Source organism: Ictalurus punctatus, chromosome 19, assembly GCF_001660625.3.
Source record: "Ictalurus punctatus breed USDA103 chromosome 19, Coco_2.0, whole genome shotgun sequence".
Lineage (NCBI taxonomy): Eukaryota > Metazoa > Chordata > Actinopteri > Siluriformes > Ictaluridae > Ictalurus > Ictalurus punctatus.
The window spans coordinates 18,633,477-18,651,437 of NC_030434.2; the positions used below are offsets into that span (position 1 = coordinate 18,633,477).

Genomic DNA, 17,961 nt, shown 5'->3' on the forward strand with positions numbered 1-17,961 from the left:
GCTAAAAGCTGCATCTTTTAAAGGCTCCTTTATTTTGAGAATGAATCCTCACATTTAAAGTCGAATTATTTAAGTAAAGAATAGATCATGATGGGGCATTCTGTTATAGGAAAATAATCAACAACACAATGGTGTAATTCCACACGACAAGAAGTGGAGTTACTATTACCACCCTGAAGTTGATTATTTTCCAAAAACAGCATTCTTCAAATCTATATTTCCACTTATTCTATAACAATTTGCCAATGCACCATTTGTTTGATCCCATCCATCTTTTTTAAGTGATCAAAAATACTGGAACATGTAAGGTGATTCTTGCTGCCCAGGTGTGTCCTGTTATATGGATTGTGAAGACTGCATTTGTTGTTAAAAAGGATAAACCAACATGAAGACCAGAGAGCTGTCTATGGGAGAAAATCAAGCCATTTTGAAGCTGACTGGTCATTGCTCATTGGGCTTGCATGGCTGCTTCTGGAGTGGTTTCACTAATCTTTATTGATGATGTAACTCATGATGGTAGTAGCAGAATGATTTCAGAACTCTACAGGAACAATCTGTTTGCCAATTTACCGTGAAATGCATTCAATGTAAATGGGAGGAACTTCATCAAGCACCAAGACAATGACCCAAAACACACTGCTAACTCAACAAAGGACTTCATAAGAGGGAAAAAGTGGAAGGTTTTACACTGGCCAAGTCAATCACCAGACCTTAACTCAATTGAGCAGCATTGCACCTCCTGAAGAGGAGACTGAAGGGAGAAACCCCCCGAAACAAACAACAACAGTAAGAGGCTACGCTACAAGCCTGTAAAAGCAACACAAAAAAGGAATGCAACAGTTTGGTGATGTCAGTGAGTCACAGCCTTGATATAGTTATTGAAAGCAAGGGATATGCAACCAAATATTAAGTGTTATTCACTTTTCCATTACTTTTCCTCACCTAAATATTGGGTGGTCTGCCACCAAATGTGCCATGTTTTTAGTTTTTTAAAACATCTAGATGTAAATATGAGGAAATGAAAGCTGAAATCTCTTTAATGTACAGTGAAAATAATCGAAGTTCCTTTCGAGGGGACTGTACAGTAATGAATAGTAACAGTCAACCTCTATTCTCAGTGAGAAAAAAATAGTATAGTAATAGTATAATAATAGTAAACCTAATTAGTCATGTTTATGATTAACTATTCTCAGTTGATATGCACTGTTTTATATAAGCTACTGAAAATTCACATTAAATCCAATCCAGTAAATGAGACATGAAAAAGCTATTAATAAGACAAAAAACAGTAAAAAAAAAAAAAAAAAAAAAAAAAAAAAAAATAAATTGAAATTGAAATAATATAAAGCACACCTTTCCCTACTTCTTCACTCACCCATTATTAGGCTTTCATTTATCCAGGGGGCTCTTTGTCAGATATGTTTGTACCTCTGGCAAATGTTACAGAAGCAAATGAATAGCTGTGAACAGGGTCAAGACTTCCTGAAGGAGATATTATTATACCACAATGAAAAAAAGACCAAACCAATGTACTATACAACACATATCAACTATAAAAATCCTCTACATCCCTACAACCTGTGAACTTGTTCATGACTTCAATCCATCCACAGAAGAAATGTTCAGCATTGCTGTGAACTACCCTAAAAGCTTTGTCTGACAGTTTCACTAAAGACTAAAGCTGTTGAGATGGCTCGCTTTGCTCCGATATATTTCTTATATATGTTTTTTTTTTTTTTGCTTTTTAATCACAAATCTGACCATAGCTACTGTATTGAGCTATTGAGTACCAGGGTTAGGGATAGGGTTAGATAATGAAAAAAGTAGTGAAAAGACAGAAATAAAGAAAATAAGATGCAAATGTTCTACTGGATTTACAGTTGAGTTGAAGTTTTTATTCCCTTAGGACAAAATAGAGTCAGTGAATTTATTGCTGCCTCAAAGCTCCAGGTTCTTATCAGGCCTGTTTTACTCTCTGTGAGTAAGATATTTGAGGGTTCTTCAGTTTCCTCCCACCTTTTCCCAAAAACATGCTGGTATATTTGTATGACTGTGTTTGATGTCCTGCGTTGGACTGGTGTTTCATCCAGGGTGTATTCCTTCCCTCCTTCCGCCTAGTGTTCCTGTTATAGGCTGCAGATTCACTGCAACCCTGACCAGGATAAAGCTTTAACTGAGGATGAATGAATGAATGAATGAATGAATGAATGAAGACATTGTGTTTGTTCCCTCATTATCACAAGTAACAAAAATATATGTTAACTGTTAATTAAAGTTTGCATTAAAATCATGCAATTTATGCTTACAGGCAACCCCTTTTTATAAAATGGCTTTAGAAAATGTCTTTAGAAATGCCTCCATCCTACTCTCCAAGTTTAAGAGCCTCTCAGTACTATTCACCACTGACTTTTCCTGACATATCTGTCCAATCTTTGTCTGTTTTTCTGCCAGATGTCATACACTGACTTCTTCCTATGAAGTATGCAGATCACGAAGGTCATGGTTTGGCTCTTCTCAAACTATTTTCTTGGTTGTCTTGGATTGTAGTCTTCTTGCAGGGTACACTCACATTTTTTGTAGCTCTATTATATTTATTTATTTATTATTCAAAATAATAATAATCATAATATATACCATTTGTAAAATAGAAGTAAAATTCTTTTTGCACTTAACTGTATTTACTTACTCTATGTCTTCTACATAGCGACGTGTGCTATAAATAACTCCAGTCCACTGAGTCACTATTAAACACATTTACGGTGTACATTTCATTATTAACAGAATATGTGCAAGTATTGCTGTGGAGTAAACTGTCACCATAGCAGGGGGGGTGAAGCTTCTGGGCGCGGAGCCAAAAACCAGAGCCCTGCAGCTCCTGCTGCCACTTGTACAACAGAGGGGTGATTGACTTCATGCCAGCGTACACATAGGTCAACAAAACACTGATTACTTTTTGTAAACTGGAGCTGAATTACTTTGGACTGAATTAGCTGAATGTAATCAATTACAAATGGCTAAGATCATCATTGTGTAGAGGTTACCATGGTGGGGTTCACACACAAACACACACACATAAGAAACTCCAGAGCATAACCTTGACCTGAACTTCGATGGATGCAGTGCTACTGAAGGAACCTGAACAATACCAAAGAAGGAAATTACAATAATTCCACAAAAAGCTTGATAACATATTGCACACTGGCTCTAATTCCAGTTGCATGCACAGCCATAAAACTCCAACAGACTTTAATCTTCCTTGTGATTTAGATACTTCATTTAATCAGCATAATTAGTGAAATGGTGAAAGAAATGAGAGATAGCAGAGTGGCTACACTAATACTAAGATAATCATTATCAACACCCTGTACTGCAAAATGTAGAAAAACTGTTTTTTGTCTAATTAACCCATTTTTAACGAAAAGACTACATTTTGTGACAATGTTTGTTATAAGGGCTGTAGACACCAGTCTTGAGATATTTTCTGCATTTAGTCTAACTGTGTCTAACTGTGCCTTGTTTTAAGACTCCCTTCTTTTCCTGTTTACCCCGCATATTTCCTATTTCATTAAATCACATGGCTATTTTGTTTTCACTTTCCTGGTGCAGCCATCTCGAGTTCTGGCTCAGGACGAGGAAAATTCTCTGTTGGTGTTTTTATTATTAATCATTTTGAGTCAAAGAGTGGGTTGTAATTTAATATGTAGCACGCAATATTTGTGATTTTTCTATTACGGGTGCCTCTGCCAGTGAGTGACCTTTTCTCACTATGGCTCATGGAGAAAGAATTAATATTTTGTGATTTCATATGGCTCACCAATATCACACAGCAAAGCAAGCTGAACCTGATTACATTTGAACAAAATAGACCTAAGAAAATATAATATATATATATATATATATATATATATATATATATATATATATATATATATATATATATATATATATATATATATATATACTAATATTATATATATAAATATTTACAGTGCCCTCCACTACTATTGGTTTGAGTTAATAGGAAGCCTACAATAACTCATATACTCATATTCACTCTTTACATCTGTGGTAAGCAGAAAAGCATCTAAGAATGCACAGCACATGCCAACTTGAGGCTAATGGACTACAACAGCAAACGACCACATCAGGGTCTGCACCTCTCAAGAACTGCAATCTGAGGCTACAGTGGGCACAGGCTCACAGAAACCCGGCAACTGAAAATTGGAAAAAGACTTTTTTTTTTTGTCTTAATAATGTCAAGAGAGGAAAAGGAGAGGATGGTGATGTGATGGTGACTGTTCATAGCTGCTTTAATGTAAGTGATTACAGAAACTAACTTGTTTCCTGGATTTTCCACAATAAATGCAACTAGAGTATTAATTGTATTTTTTTTTAAATAAATAAAATATATATATATATAACTGCTGGCAAATTGCTGCGTTATAAGAGTAATAAAACACTTTGGGAAATAATCTGCTTTGCTACTAGCCGCATCATATCACCCCACTGTTTCTTATTTTCCTACAAATGCATGCCCCCAACATGTTTTATTCCTTATATAATGCCTAGTATTTGAAACATAGCCAGCATGTTTGATATGACAAACACAGAAGCATTGTTCTATTGTTAGTTTGCTAAAATGCATGTTAAATCCAGTCAGCTCTTAATTAACAAGGTCCATATGAGACCAGATTTCCTAGCCAAATTTTTAAATCAATTCAATCTGTATGCATGACCACAGGAGGATACTTGGAAGACTTAGTCACTGCCATCTTGTGACTAAGAAGGGCTTTAAGTCAAATGGTTTTAGTGAATTGAGAGACTGCTTTGATGAAAAAGCTCTTGAAAGCACACATAATAATGTGAATCCTCTTTAGAAATAAAAGAAGAGGAAGACAGATAATTTAAGGCACATTTGTACCAGAGGGAATAAAGACTAGTTGTCTCTGAGCTCTAGACACAAATTTACTACATATAGTCATGCAGACACCCACACACACGACACACAGGGATGTATCCACAACCACGCAAAAAATAAAACTAAAAACCAAAAAAAAAAAAAAAAAAAACCCCAAAAAGCTATCACTATGGCAACAGCATTCCTGATAATACATGATATTAGCCTTTAGTATGTTACAGTCCATTTAACCATGACTGCTTTTTGTTTCTGTTTAAAAATAATCAGGAGGCTAGCAGTAGACGGTGCTTCCTTAAAAAAGTAATAGTATGACCTAAACAGTGTATGAAAGCCACGGCATGGAACTGATAGTCCCTATTGGTAAGAGCTTCACACTGGATTGCATTTACTGGTCTTATTATGTAGCATGTGTCTTTGACCACAGAAACCTCTAAGAAGAACCAATGCTGAATTATGATGGATAATTACAGTAGATGGATAAACTCTCATTAGTAAACAGATTCAAAAAGGCTGGACAAACACACATGCCAGAATGAAACAGCAACAACAACGTTATTATTATTATTATTATTATTATTATTATTATTACTACTACTACTACTACTACTACTACTACTACTAATAGTAATAATAATAATAATAATAATAATAATAATAATAATAATAATAATAATAATAATAATAATAATGACCAGCACTTTATTTCAGGAAAACATTTCATTTTTATAAGAATTTAGAAGACGAATGTTTCTATTCATCCAAGCTTTTATATAGCTGTGCTGTTGAAGCTGGCCAAAATAATAAGTACAACTCAGTATCATCAGCTTAGAACTGAAAGCCAGCATTATATTTCTGGATTACATGTCTGAGAAACCGAACATAATGGGAAAAATAATAAGGTATCTAAAATACAATCTTGTTGGGCACCATATGGCAACTAGCATCTAAATTTGTCTGTCTAAACTGGCAGTCAACACTAAAGTAGTGGTACAATTGACTCTAATGAGAAGCTGAAAACACATTATGTCCCAAAAACTCCAATTGTCCTATATTCTAGTGTCACAATAAGGTAGAGGTGTGCTTCAGGACTGGGATCCTAGTTGCTGAAATTGGCAGTTTCTGGAAAGGATGAAATGAGAAATTGTGGAGGTCAGAAATATGACTGGTCTTGGCTGATAAGGATGATAACATACATGAAGAACCTGGTGTGGCGACGAGCTCCCTCAGCACTTGGCTGATGGGAACTTCCGTAACAGGTGACTGCCTGGATGGATGGGGTCATTAACAATGTTCTGACCAAGTGTCCTTGCACTGGTGGGCAGTGGTAGCTCAGTGGTTAAGACGTTTAGCTACTGATCAAAAGGTCATGAGTTCTACTGCCAAGCTGAAACTGTTGGGCCCTTGAGCAAGGCCCTTAACCCTGCCAAATGTCATATATGTAATGTAAAGTATGGTGTTAATACGTGTGAACAGGTGTCAGATGATCTTCTCAGCAGTATGGATTACTGATACATGTTGTAATAGTTTCCTGGACTGAGAAGAACATTAGGGGAACAGCAGCAATGGAGAATGTGAGGTGCTCTGATGTTGGCTTGGTAAAACTGGAGCATTGATTCACATTACAGTGGTGCTGTGGAGAAACAGAGGTGGGTGTGATGGTTGGCCTCAATGCAGAGCTCAATGTATATCTCAACAGTTCTTGGTTATTTTGAAAAAATATCACCAACTAAGTTCATTACAAAATATTGCAGATGAGCACATGCAAAAATAACTCGGGGGTGCAGTCCTATGCACACCTCTACCATAGGCTTATATGCCAACTACATTATTAAAATGCTTTTAGCATTAGCTCATCATCAACATAAGGCCACATTATGACACTTCATTACAATTAATGTAGTTTTATAAGCAAGAAATTTGGGTATGTAAATGAAGCAGAATTATTTAATCGTCAGTTACACCCAGCAGACCATTCAGTATTTGAAATCAATGTACAAAGCCTTGCTGTAATTATACCTTCAATGGAAGACAAAACAAGCGGCCAGTTATTAATGATACTAAACCTAGTTTTTGGCACAATAGCAAATGTGCTGCATGCTGCACCATGCCCTTGAAAGCTGTTTGAAAATCTGTAACTATACATATGAACTGAAGAAACAACAAATAATGCAGTATCCTTCTGAACTTTCTGCAGTGACTTAGACTGCCAATATTAACTGGTTTTCCTTTCATTCCTTCTTCTTCCTGAGAAACATTATTTTTCATATAGTTTGTGACCTTAGCATTATAAGGGCCCCATCCATTCTTAACCCAGATGGAACCCAGTAATACTAATGTCACCAGTTTCATACAGAAACATTCTTCCACCCATCCATTTTCCCACTATTTCTGACATCTTTCAAGCTAAAACTACCAAACGTGTGAGCACACACATTTGGCCTTCCTTTATGCATTATTTCTTCATCCTTTGCTTGTCTTCCCATAGACTTGAAACCGTATAATCCTATAGACTTCAACATATTAAATTGGCAACTAGCTATCTAACATTAGTGTAGCAAGCCAGCTAATATTAGAAGACAGACTTTATTGTCACATATACATATGTTAGGAAGCTGGGATAAGAGTGCATGGTCACTTAGCATTACATTTCTAGCATTAGGTCATTTATTGGGTGAGTATCCAAGTTACCCTACACCAATCAGCCATAACATTAAAACCACCTGCCTAATATTGTGTAGGTCCCCTTTGTGTCGCCAAAACAGCTCTGACCCTTTGAAACATGGACTTCACAAGACATCTGAAGGTGTGCTGTGGTATCTGACACCAAGACGTTAGCAGGAGATCCGTTTCCATTCACTGTTTGATGCACAAGAAATAGGAAAAAAATATATCCATTTAAAACCACTTCATCCTGGTGTCATTTATTATTAAATGTGTATAGAGACAATGGGAAGAAAAATAGGGCTTGGAAGTAGCAGAGATTGTTGGAGCTTCTGGTGAGTGTATATAGCAAATACAGTTAGCCAACCAACATCCACACTGATTTGTGCATTATTTTTTCTTTTTATTTTGTTTATCTAGATAGCTTTGGAAGCTATCTATACAGTAGCTATTACTGGTTTGTATCTGAATGCTGGACGGCACTGTACATTTACAGTGCATTATGCTGATTGGATTTATAGGATTTATGGTGATGGCATCAATTCACATCATGTATAGACTGCAGTTTATAGTATATAGTGATCTTTTCAAATGTCTAAATTTCTTTTGCTCCTATAGTGTAGTAGCTCCAGTGTTCATGCTGTACTCAGCCACTTCTCTTAACTCTTAACATAAACTCATCAACCTTTTCATCCCACAGAAGCTCATAAATTTTTATATTCCTTAATTATCATAAACATGTAAAAATTCAAAGGCTGACCAAAAGCACATCACCGCACTTCATATTGACATAATTCACCCACAGTATCTATCTATCTATCTATCTATCTATCTATCTATCTGTTCTGTTTTGCTCCATCTCTCCATCCTCCCACAGAAAGTCATCGATTTCACTACTTCTTGGTTTTCAGGCTAGATCCAACGAAATTGGCAAAAACATTCATCTTCTGACTCAAAGCACATGATTGCATTTAGCACACTGATAGCACACTGTTTTTCTGACACTCCTACCCCATCCTTCTATCTTCTTTTATTCCTGTATTGCATAAAAATCCAAACATTTTTGGACTCCTAGACTTTTTAAGGTAGATACCTCCTGTAATTACTTTCTATGATAGTTTTTTGTATAGCATGACAAGTCAACTAAAATATTTGCCAACAAACTTTAGTAATTAATCTGATTTTTGTTATCTCAGCTATTCATTTCCACAGTGTTCACACACAGCTGGGTTTTGCCGGTGTATACACAGTCATAAACTGAACCATTGTTGTCCAGCCAGCATATGTGGGTGAGTGGAACGAGTGTGATGGGCTTTCTGCCTCGACACAGAACACACTAATGAGCTACAGAGAGGTCACTTTCTAACTGTAATTTGCATGAGTACCATCTTGAGTATCTGACTGAATATATGGCTGCACTCCCAGGTGTTTTTGACAGATCTTTATCAAATGCAGTCTACCATGTCTATATACACAAGCTGAACTTTTTAGCTGTTACATACTACCACCAAGACAAATACACAACTAGGTTTTAATCTGTTCAACTGTGGTGTGTTCTAGCTGGAAAACAATCCATCTAAAAAGAGGCACACCCAGCTCTGATTTGGGTGGGACCTTCCAGCTGCTGACCACTGGCTCCTACACCCACACAACAGTCTAAAAACAGCCAATACCTCAATAGATCATCCAGATGTCAAATAGTTCAGACGGTTCACATAAGGGTGCACTGGAAGGAGAATTTTTATCACACTAATATCTACTTACATACACTATCCAGTATTTATGTGTAGGATTTCAAATATATTGTATATAAATACCTTAATGTCTACTGCTCTAAATGATAATGCAATATGATTTGCTTGCTAAAATCAAATTGTCGGTCATAGCAATGGATTAGTCTAAATCTAATATTATTCTATACTGAGCTCCTATTTTACCCATGCTGCCTTGGTCTGATGTACTATAAAAGGACATTTCCAGAGTTTTTATCTTAAGCTCTGACTACCACATTTGTGAATATTTTGACGTTTCCCAATACAGAGAAAATATGTTAAACCCATTTACTAGAAATTCACTTACATGGTATATTTAAGGTAGTTGATATTCTAAGGGTGGTCGCAGGAATTTGTGCAGGTATTTAACTCTAAATTAGAATAAATGTGTTTAATTAATCTTTTCAGAGATGGGACACCTTTTTCTATGGGAAATGTGGTATGTGTTTTATGTTACAGTCACATAAAAGTCAAAAGTCAAAAGTTCCAGCCTAGTGGTTCTGGGGGAAAGCATATGTTTCTAAAAATCTTTCTGGTTTCTGAGTTGCTTGACTTTTGAAATACAAAAGGCCAACTTTGGTAAGCTATTCTCTCAAGTCTGTCTCATCCTAATACACGACATGGCCAAACGTATGTGGACACCTGACCAATCACACCCATATGGTATTGGTCAGATTGGTCGACGTGCTCTAGAGTTAAAATTTACTCACTTACTTACTATATGTGCTTGTTGAACATCACATTACAGATTCATTCCTACTTTGCTGTTATCCTCATCTCTTCTGGGAAGACTTTCCATTAGATTTTGGAGCATGGTTGCAGGTGGCTGCACATGTGGTTTGCACATTCAGCCGCAAGAGTAATAGTGAGGTCTGACACTAATGTTGGGTGAGGAGACCTGATATGTAGTAAGTGTTCCAATTCAACCCGAAGGTGTTCAGTGGGGTTGGGGTTAGGACTCTATGCAGGCCACTTGAGATCTTCCAGTCGAACACTAACAAACCAGGTTTGGACCTTAGTTCGAGTGAAGGTAAATCTTAATGTTACAGCATACAGATATGTTTTAGTCAATTCTGTGCTCTCACCATTGTAGCAACCGTTTGGAGAAGAACCACATATGGGTGTGATGGTCAGTTGTCCCCAAACTTTTGGCTACTTTATCCTAAAGGTCAGAAGATACTGGAGAACTCAAAGAAAATCCATATGGACACAGCAAGAACATTTTAAATTCCACCAAGACAGTAAACCAGGCCCATAACCAAGCCAGTGACCCTGGAGCTGTGAGGTGGAAATGCTACCCATGCCATCTTGAGTGTATGGTTATAGTTTTAAAAAATGTATTGACAAAACTCAAAAAACCATTGGCTTCCATTATAAATGAGCTTCTAGTAAACTGTTTTTTTTTCTCCTCTTTTTTCTCCCTCAGTGAAAGGACACATTATGAAATTATTACCAGTGGTAATTAGAGTATTTCTTTATCTAGAGTATTACTTTAATAAATCATTATATTTTGGAATATATTGACAATATTTTTCTGTGGTTATAGCTTTTCTTTCATTATAACCATTATAATCACGTCTAATAGTCTGTTACTGCATTAGCATTGCATAGTGGCATCATGATGATGATGATGATCAAACTACAGGCACACGCACACACACACACACACACACAAACACAAATATACAGACACAGACTCACTTAGCTCAGCAATGCTTCCCACACGGGTGGCCAGGAGAGATTGTTCAATGGTGCGCAGTTCAGCCTGGGTAAAGACATGACCTTCTGCATTCTTCCCCCCTCTTTGCTGATCATGGTGTACATTCAGGCTGTCCGGCAGGCTCAGCACACCTGTAGTTAAAAAAACAAACAAATATAATATTAGACTTGTGAAAGTCAAATATACAGTATATGAAGTGATTGTGATATGGCATAAAGTATGCCATTATTAGACTAGTTTATGAGATATTTTATGAGTCCGAGTCAAGTTACAAGAAGTCGTCTTCAAGACGTCGAGTCCAGAGTCCCAAGATATACAATAGCATTTGCAATATATTCAAATCTTTCAAATAACACAAATCTGCATAAACTAGATACCAGCTTAATAAGGAGTTTGAGGAATGTGTAATGAACATTGGACACTGAATGCTGAGTAACGGGGCAATGGGGGCTTAGTGGTTAAGGCTCTGTGTTACTGATTGGAAGGTCGGGGGTTCAAGCCCCAGCACTGCCAAGCTGCTGCTGTTGGGCCCTTGAGCAAGGCCCTTAACCCTCTCTGCTCTAGGGGTGCTGTATCATGGCTGACCCTGCACTCTGACCCCATCTTCCTATCATGATAGGGTATGCAAAGAAAAGAATTTCACTGTGCTCTAATGTACAGTATATGTGATCAATAAAGACTCATTAACCTACTACTATTTAATTCTGACAAGACAGAAACAAGGTCACATGCTTTCTGCATATAAAATTATTTTCAATGGCCTTTCAGTTGTATCATACACAGTGGTGAAAACCCTTGGTGTGACATTTGAGGCCTGTCTATCCTTCAAAGCCCATGTAGATAATATTACTAGGACAGCCTATTTCTATCGCAAAAACACTGCTAAATTAAGAAACATAATGTTGATAAATGACGCAGAAAAACTAGTTAATTCTTTTATTACCTTTAGATTTGACTACTGTAATACCTTGCTGCATGTCTGTTGCAGTATTTAGAGTAGCCAGTAATCAGAGTCCTTACTACTAGTACTACTACTACTACTTATGACAATAATAATAATAATAATAATAATAATAATAATAATAATAATAATAATTATTATTATTATTATTATTATTATTATTATATATTGTTACACTGACCATCAACTTCGACCATCAAATACACTAGTTCTTCTGTAAGAAAGTATGTTGCAGTAAAAGTGCATGACTTTATTTATATGGTTAATAGAAATCGTTTCCTAAGCTAATGGTGTAGTACATCAGACATGTTTGAAGGCGACATGTTTAAATGAAACCTCTGACAAGAGGTTTAAAACCATAAAAACTTTTAAGCTAACAAAATAATTGATTATTATAGGCTTAATAAAAGCCTCTGTTGTAGGACAGTCATTTTTATAATCAAAGTTTAACATGAAACTGTTTTAGATGAAATACTTAGTAATCAGAACACTGAGATACCTATACTTCTAGCACTAACTAGAAGATTATTTTGGGCTCAGATAAAGAAGTTAATAGGTATTAAATGAATCAAATAATGAATTAAATGTATTAGAGTCATATATTTATATCATAATGCTCAAGCATGCATTTAACGTCTGGTTGCACCTATTTCCGTCTTTGGTTATAGGAGAGCAGCAGGCTAAGCTAAATTAATCCTTAATACTTTAGCCCAACAGTACCTGTTTCAAATGTAGCCAAGTCATAAGTTTTGCCATTAGAGCCAAGTCGCAAGTCTTAAGCTTTAACTATGTGTTAAGTTGAGAGTTATGGTATAAGCTTTAAAGTCAGGGTAAAGTTGCAAGTTATAAGCCTACAATTCAGGGTTGAGTTACAAGTTATAGGCTTTTAAGTCAGAATTGAGTTGCCAGTCACAGCCATTTAAGCCGGTAAGAACTGTGTGACTCAAATCCTTATCCCTGGTTGTTATGGATTAACAGTTAGTAGTGTTCATACATAGGATTTTAATTCTCCTTACCATACCATAAATATAATTCTTATAAAGGCCCGAGATGCCAAATACAAACCCTTTGAATGGTGCTAATGAGTTCAGCTGTCATGGTTAGACAGTTTCTCTCTTCTAATATCAAAACTTGCACAGGTGGGTTCACCAACAACATTTCCTGGACGTGGCACTTACCCCGTGCTGCAATCCAACCCTGCTGCTTCAATAGTCCTAATCAAATTACAGCACAGGGCCGCATCTGCAGCCTTTGTTTAGACAAAAAGAACCAGCTGTGACAGATGGGATATTGAACTTAGCCATAGCAGAATGAGGACGGCCACAAGTGTCCGAGTGACTGAGCATCTGACAAGTCATAAAAAGAAGCTATTTTATGTTTCTGAGGGTACATTCATTCCCAAGACAAACATTGGCACTCTTGATGGACACATACTGAGAGCAAGCACATGGGCCTGCGTAAACACACACGGATATAAAGAAGCAAAGAACGGTTTCAAGTATTCTCCTGCTTGTTATCCAATGAGAGCGCAATATAGACATTGCGTGTGAAGCGGGATAATATCCTGTATACTGTCATATTGTCAAAGGAGCATGAAAGCACGAGCCAACGTTGTGACAGGGACAATATGAACACTCATCAAATTTTCATAAAGGTGTCATTAAAATGGCCTGTCACATGCATCTAGACTGTGAGACTTTCCTGCAAGAAATATAACATGAATAATACATGCTGTGCAGCATTGAATACATGACATGAGCTAAATGTTTCTCTGGTCTTGACTAAGGTGCAGAGGTTCGTGGTTGAGATTAACTATTGATTCCGTGAGCCTGCCATGAAAAATCAGAAAGGAGAGAATCCGGTTAGTGAATCTTGCGAAATCTGTGTGAGAAATCCAAAAATACTCGCTCTCTATTTCTCACACACACACACATGCTCATGCACTAAGGGAAAAGAAAAGAACATAAGTTGTTGGCACTGCTGTCCATTTTTCTCCTTGAATTCCCAGAATGCAGCTAGAGAGACATCTTCTCATGACCCCTTTACTTGATACAAAATATCCACTCTTTTGGCTTCTATGAAAATGTCGTTTAATATTTGTTGTATATCCCCTCTGTATCAGCATTCTACATCCAGTTCTTCGAACCCCCTGTCTTTCACTGCCCAAGAATCTGTTAATGCGACAAAATATACTTTGCTGCATTATTCATCCAATCAGATAAAAATATGAAACATAATGGTTGGTGTGTCCTCCCCCCCCCATCTCCTCCCATCTACCGCAGTCTCCTTCCTAACACTTTATCTTGCTCTAACACTCTGGCACCCCAGTGGTTTTTAATTCCCTGTAATGCTTTGCTGTGTTAAAGCTACAGGCGGAAGTGAGCGCCTGAGAAGAAAATTAGAATGAAAACTCCTTCGAACGAGAAAGTCACAATGTGACCTTAACAAGCAGGTGAACTGAAAAGTAAAACGCAATCAGCAATCTAAAGAAATTCAATATGAGATGCAGAAGAGTTAAATGAGTTAAGTGAGAGTTTGGCTCAAGTGAAAATCTGATAAAGATAAAACTGTGATACATTCAGTGTGTTGCAGTAGCAGTTCACAAAGCTCGGCAAGCAACGTTTTTACTTTCCTTAACTCAACCTGTAAAGACTCTGCTCTATTAAAACACATCTTGCTTGTGCTCTCAGGTATGAATTTGCCCAGCTGGGGGGCTACACTCAACCACTTTATCCATTATTACAGTGGTATATATCTACACTGCTGCCGAAAGCGCTTGCTGCTCCATGTTTTGCAGACACATGACTAGCTCAGGGGAACATGCAAGCTCAAGAAGGAGCCGCCACCTCAAGCCGGTCGAAATGAATAATACATACTTTCTTTGCCCTAGTGAAGAGGCTAATAGAGCTGCCAGACACGACGAATCATGAGAGAGAGAGAGAGAGAGAGAGAAAGAGAGACAGAGCGAGACTCTCAAACATAATAGCTGCATAGATTTCTTTGTGGCGAGGTTCAGAGGGAACCCCTAATGCGTGAACATGCAAGCTCTTCGCACATAGGACAGAGGTGGGAATCGAACCCCCAACCCCAGAGGTGTGAGGCACCTGCCCCCCCAGCCTGACGCTATGTTACAGTACATCTAACGCCTCGGCACGTTAGTCTTGGCCAATTCCCACCTACCAGCCAGCTCTCCGCTATCATACGACAGCTACCAAGCAGGGAGGTAGAAGGGTAACGTTCTTCCTCTGAATCACATGAAGCCAACCAACTACATCTTTTCAAACTGCTGTTCATGCACATGTCATAGGGTAGTGTACCACATGGAGGAAAGTGCTATCTGCCCATTTCCACATGCATGAGCTCACAGACACCCACGATTGGCTAGTGTCACTGTGATTGATGGGAGAGATTTGCACCACTCCTCAACAATTTACCCATAATATACAGGAGATCATCCAAATGTGTGGAACTCAGGTTTTGGTTAAAACTGGGTTTTTCGCCTTATAATATACATTGACATCTCAATTTCAAGAAAGCATAAATATTGTATATTCCACCTAAATGACAGGGAAATGTTTCTGTAAAATGTCGTTATTTGTTATTTTGCCTAGACCTTTTACTGCAAAGTAAAAAGTGTTTGGTAAGGAGCATATTTAACCAGCACAGTGGTAAAAACCAGTCAGTCTGCAGCCTTGCTAGTTAAGTGTGATTTCCCCATACAGTGAATGTCAAACTTTGATCAAGTTGCTGAATATCTAAATGCCATAGCAAAATGGACATAAGCCTAATCAATTCAGTTCATAATCAGACACCAGCTGTCAAAATGTCCCAGATGCTGCTGCACAGCAGTTCGAATGAAACCTTTAAACGTAATTTTCTCCCTTTTTGGTGTGGAGCAGATTTTAAAATGCTACTTCTGGTTGAGATATGTGCAAAAGCTTTCATCTCAGTTTTCAGAGCTATATATAGGAGGAAATGTCAAAATCTCACCATGCGAAGGGTTTTCCCAGGTCACCACACATATTAGATAAATCATTGTTTTCAACCACACCCCCTAATTGCAAACATGTGCACACTTATATAACATCCACCTGTTGTACATGAACATCAGAGACTTTTTGATTTGATGCCACATCTGTTTCACAGATTTGCTGATTTACTCAATCATTATTCTCCCACCATCAAAGCACCATCATGGAGAAACATACAAGCAATTATTCAAGCTCAGGAAGGAGTTTAACATGCATCTGCTGTGTAATGTACAGTCTCTGAGTGTCCCTTAGCAACCGATATAATACAAGCACATAATATATAATACAGTAATGTATGGGAAACATTTGTGAAAAAAAATTTCTGTCTTTACAATCTAAACGTAATGTAATATCTGGAATGCATCTAAATTGGTAGCTATTAAAATGATTATATTACAAATTGGAGTGATTTTTGGTCAATTTGAAGCAAAAAGGGTTTTACGTCATTTAAAGGACATGCACATACACACACCTACCTATCAGGGCAATTAAGTTTTGAAGACATCCAAATCAAGCATTTTAATTAAAACTTTGAATTGCATTTATAACATCTTCCCAACCAAAGAATTACATTTGCAACTCTCCATGGTATTCTATTGCACTGACTAATGCTGCAGTTGAGACCTGCTGGATGCCCTTTTAATCAGGGCAAGCCATCACGACTCGGTAACTCCCCCACTAGTTCCCTTCTGCACCCTTCTTTGTTGTACCGCTGTCCATTTTTTTCTGGAGGAATGTCCCTTTCCTTCTCTCTGTGGTGCACAGCCGCACTCTCGACAGTGCGAAACACATTCAGAATATTAACAGGTCTCCATAGCAACAGGGAAGAACTGCCCAGGCGGCGTGTGATTGGTGGAAGGTGCCGAGGATGGCAGTGAGGAGATGGCATCAGGAGGTGAGAACAGGTACTTCTGTGGGAAGGTGCAATGTGGAGCTGTTTTTTCCCCTGAAAAACTGTTTGAGGCTATCGTTAATGTGCTCAAGTTTTTTGCACGAGGCAGACAGCACACAGAGTCTTAACCATAAAGCACCTGGCAGCAGCTGTGCACATCAGGGTCACAAAATGAAGCATCTGACCATAGATGCACTCAGGAATTTCCAAAACCGTTAAAGAATTAATTAATATCCATGGTAAAGGCAGGTATAATAATATATCATGATGATTATAAGGCTTTATCTGGCACCTTGACTGAAAGATGAACTCAGCATAGAAACCAATGTCATTTTCAAATCAAGCATTGGTACTAGAATTAATATCAACAACACTAGACCGATCGAATAAACTGCTACTGTGATCATAACCTACATTTCACAAGTTCAGACCTGATATTAATACTATAAATCTTTTGCATCATGATAATGTTCAGCTTGTTGTTACAAATAATAGTTTTCATACTATACATTTCAAATAGCTTGTTACACTAGAAACACACACGACTAGATCTTGAAAGTTTTGGTTGAAATATCTCACTTTTCTAACTTTTTTTTAAAATTAATCCACATGCTGAGGGAGCTAGGCTAATTATACTTCACATGAGGTTATGACTATACAGTGCCCTCCACTAATATTGGCACCCTTGGTAAATATGAGCAAAGAAGGCTATGAAAAATGGTCTTTACTGTTTAACCTTTTGATATTTAAAAAAAAAAAGTATAACATAGTCTGCTCTCATGGATATTAAACAATTAACAAACAAACATAACACAGGTTTATCAAAAACAATAATTGTTAAATATAGGTGTGCAACAATTATTGGCACCCTTTTAGTCAATACTTTGTGCTACTTCCCTTTGTCAAGATAACAGCTCTGAGTCTTCTCCTATAATGCCTGATGATTTTGGAGAATACATGGCAAGAGATCTGAGACCATTCGTCCATACAGAATCTCTCCAGATCC

At 37.4% G+C, this 17,961-nt stretch overlaps 1 protein-coding gene across 2 annotated transcripts in view; it reads right to left on the reverse strand.

The window, feature by feature from the left end:
• Positions 1-17,961, reverse strand: part of btbd11a (BTB (POZ) domain containing 11a) — a 209,982-nt gene that overhangs the window by 66,500 nt on the left and 125,521 nt on the right. For both annotated transcript variants that reach the window (XM_047162391.2, XM_017494659.3), the window contains exon 2: positions 11,053-11,202. In XM_047162391.2, the coding sequence (XP_047018347.1) occupies positions 11,053-11,202 (150 nt within the window). The remainder of the gene's footprint in view (positions 1-11,052; positions 11,203-17,961) is intronic.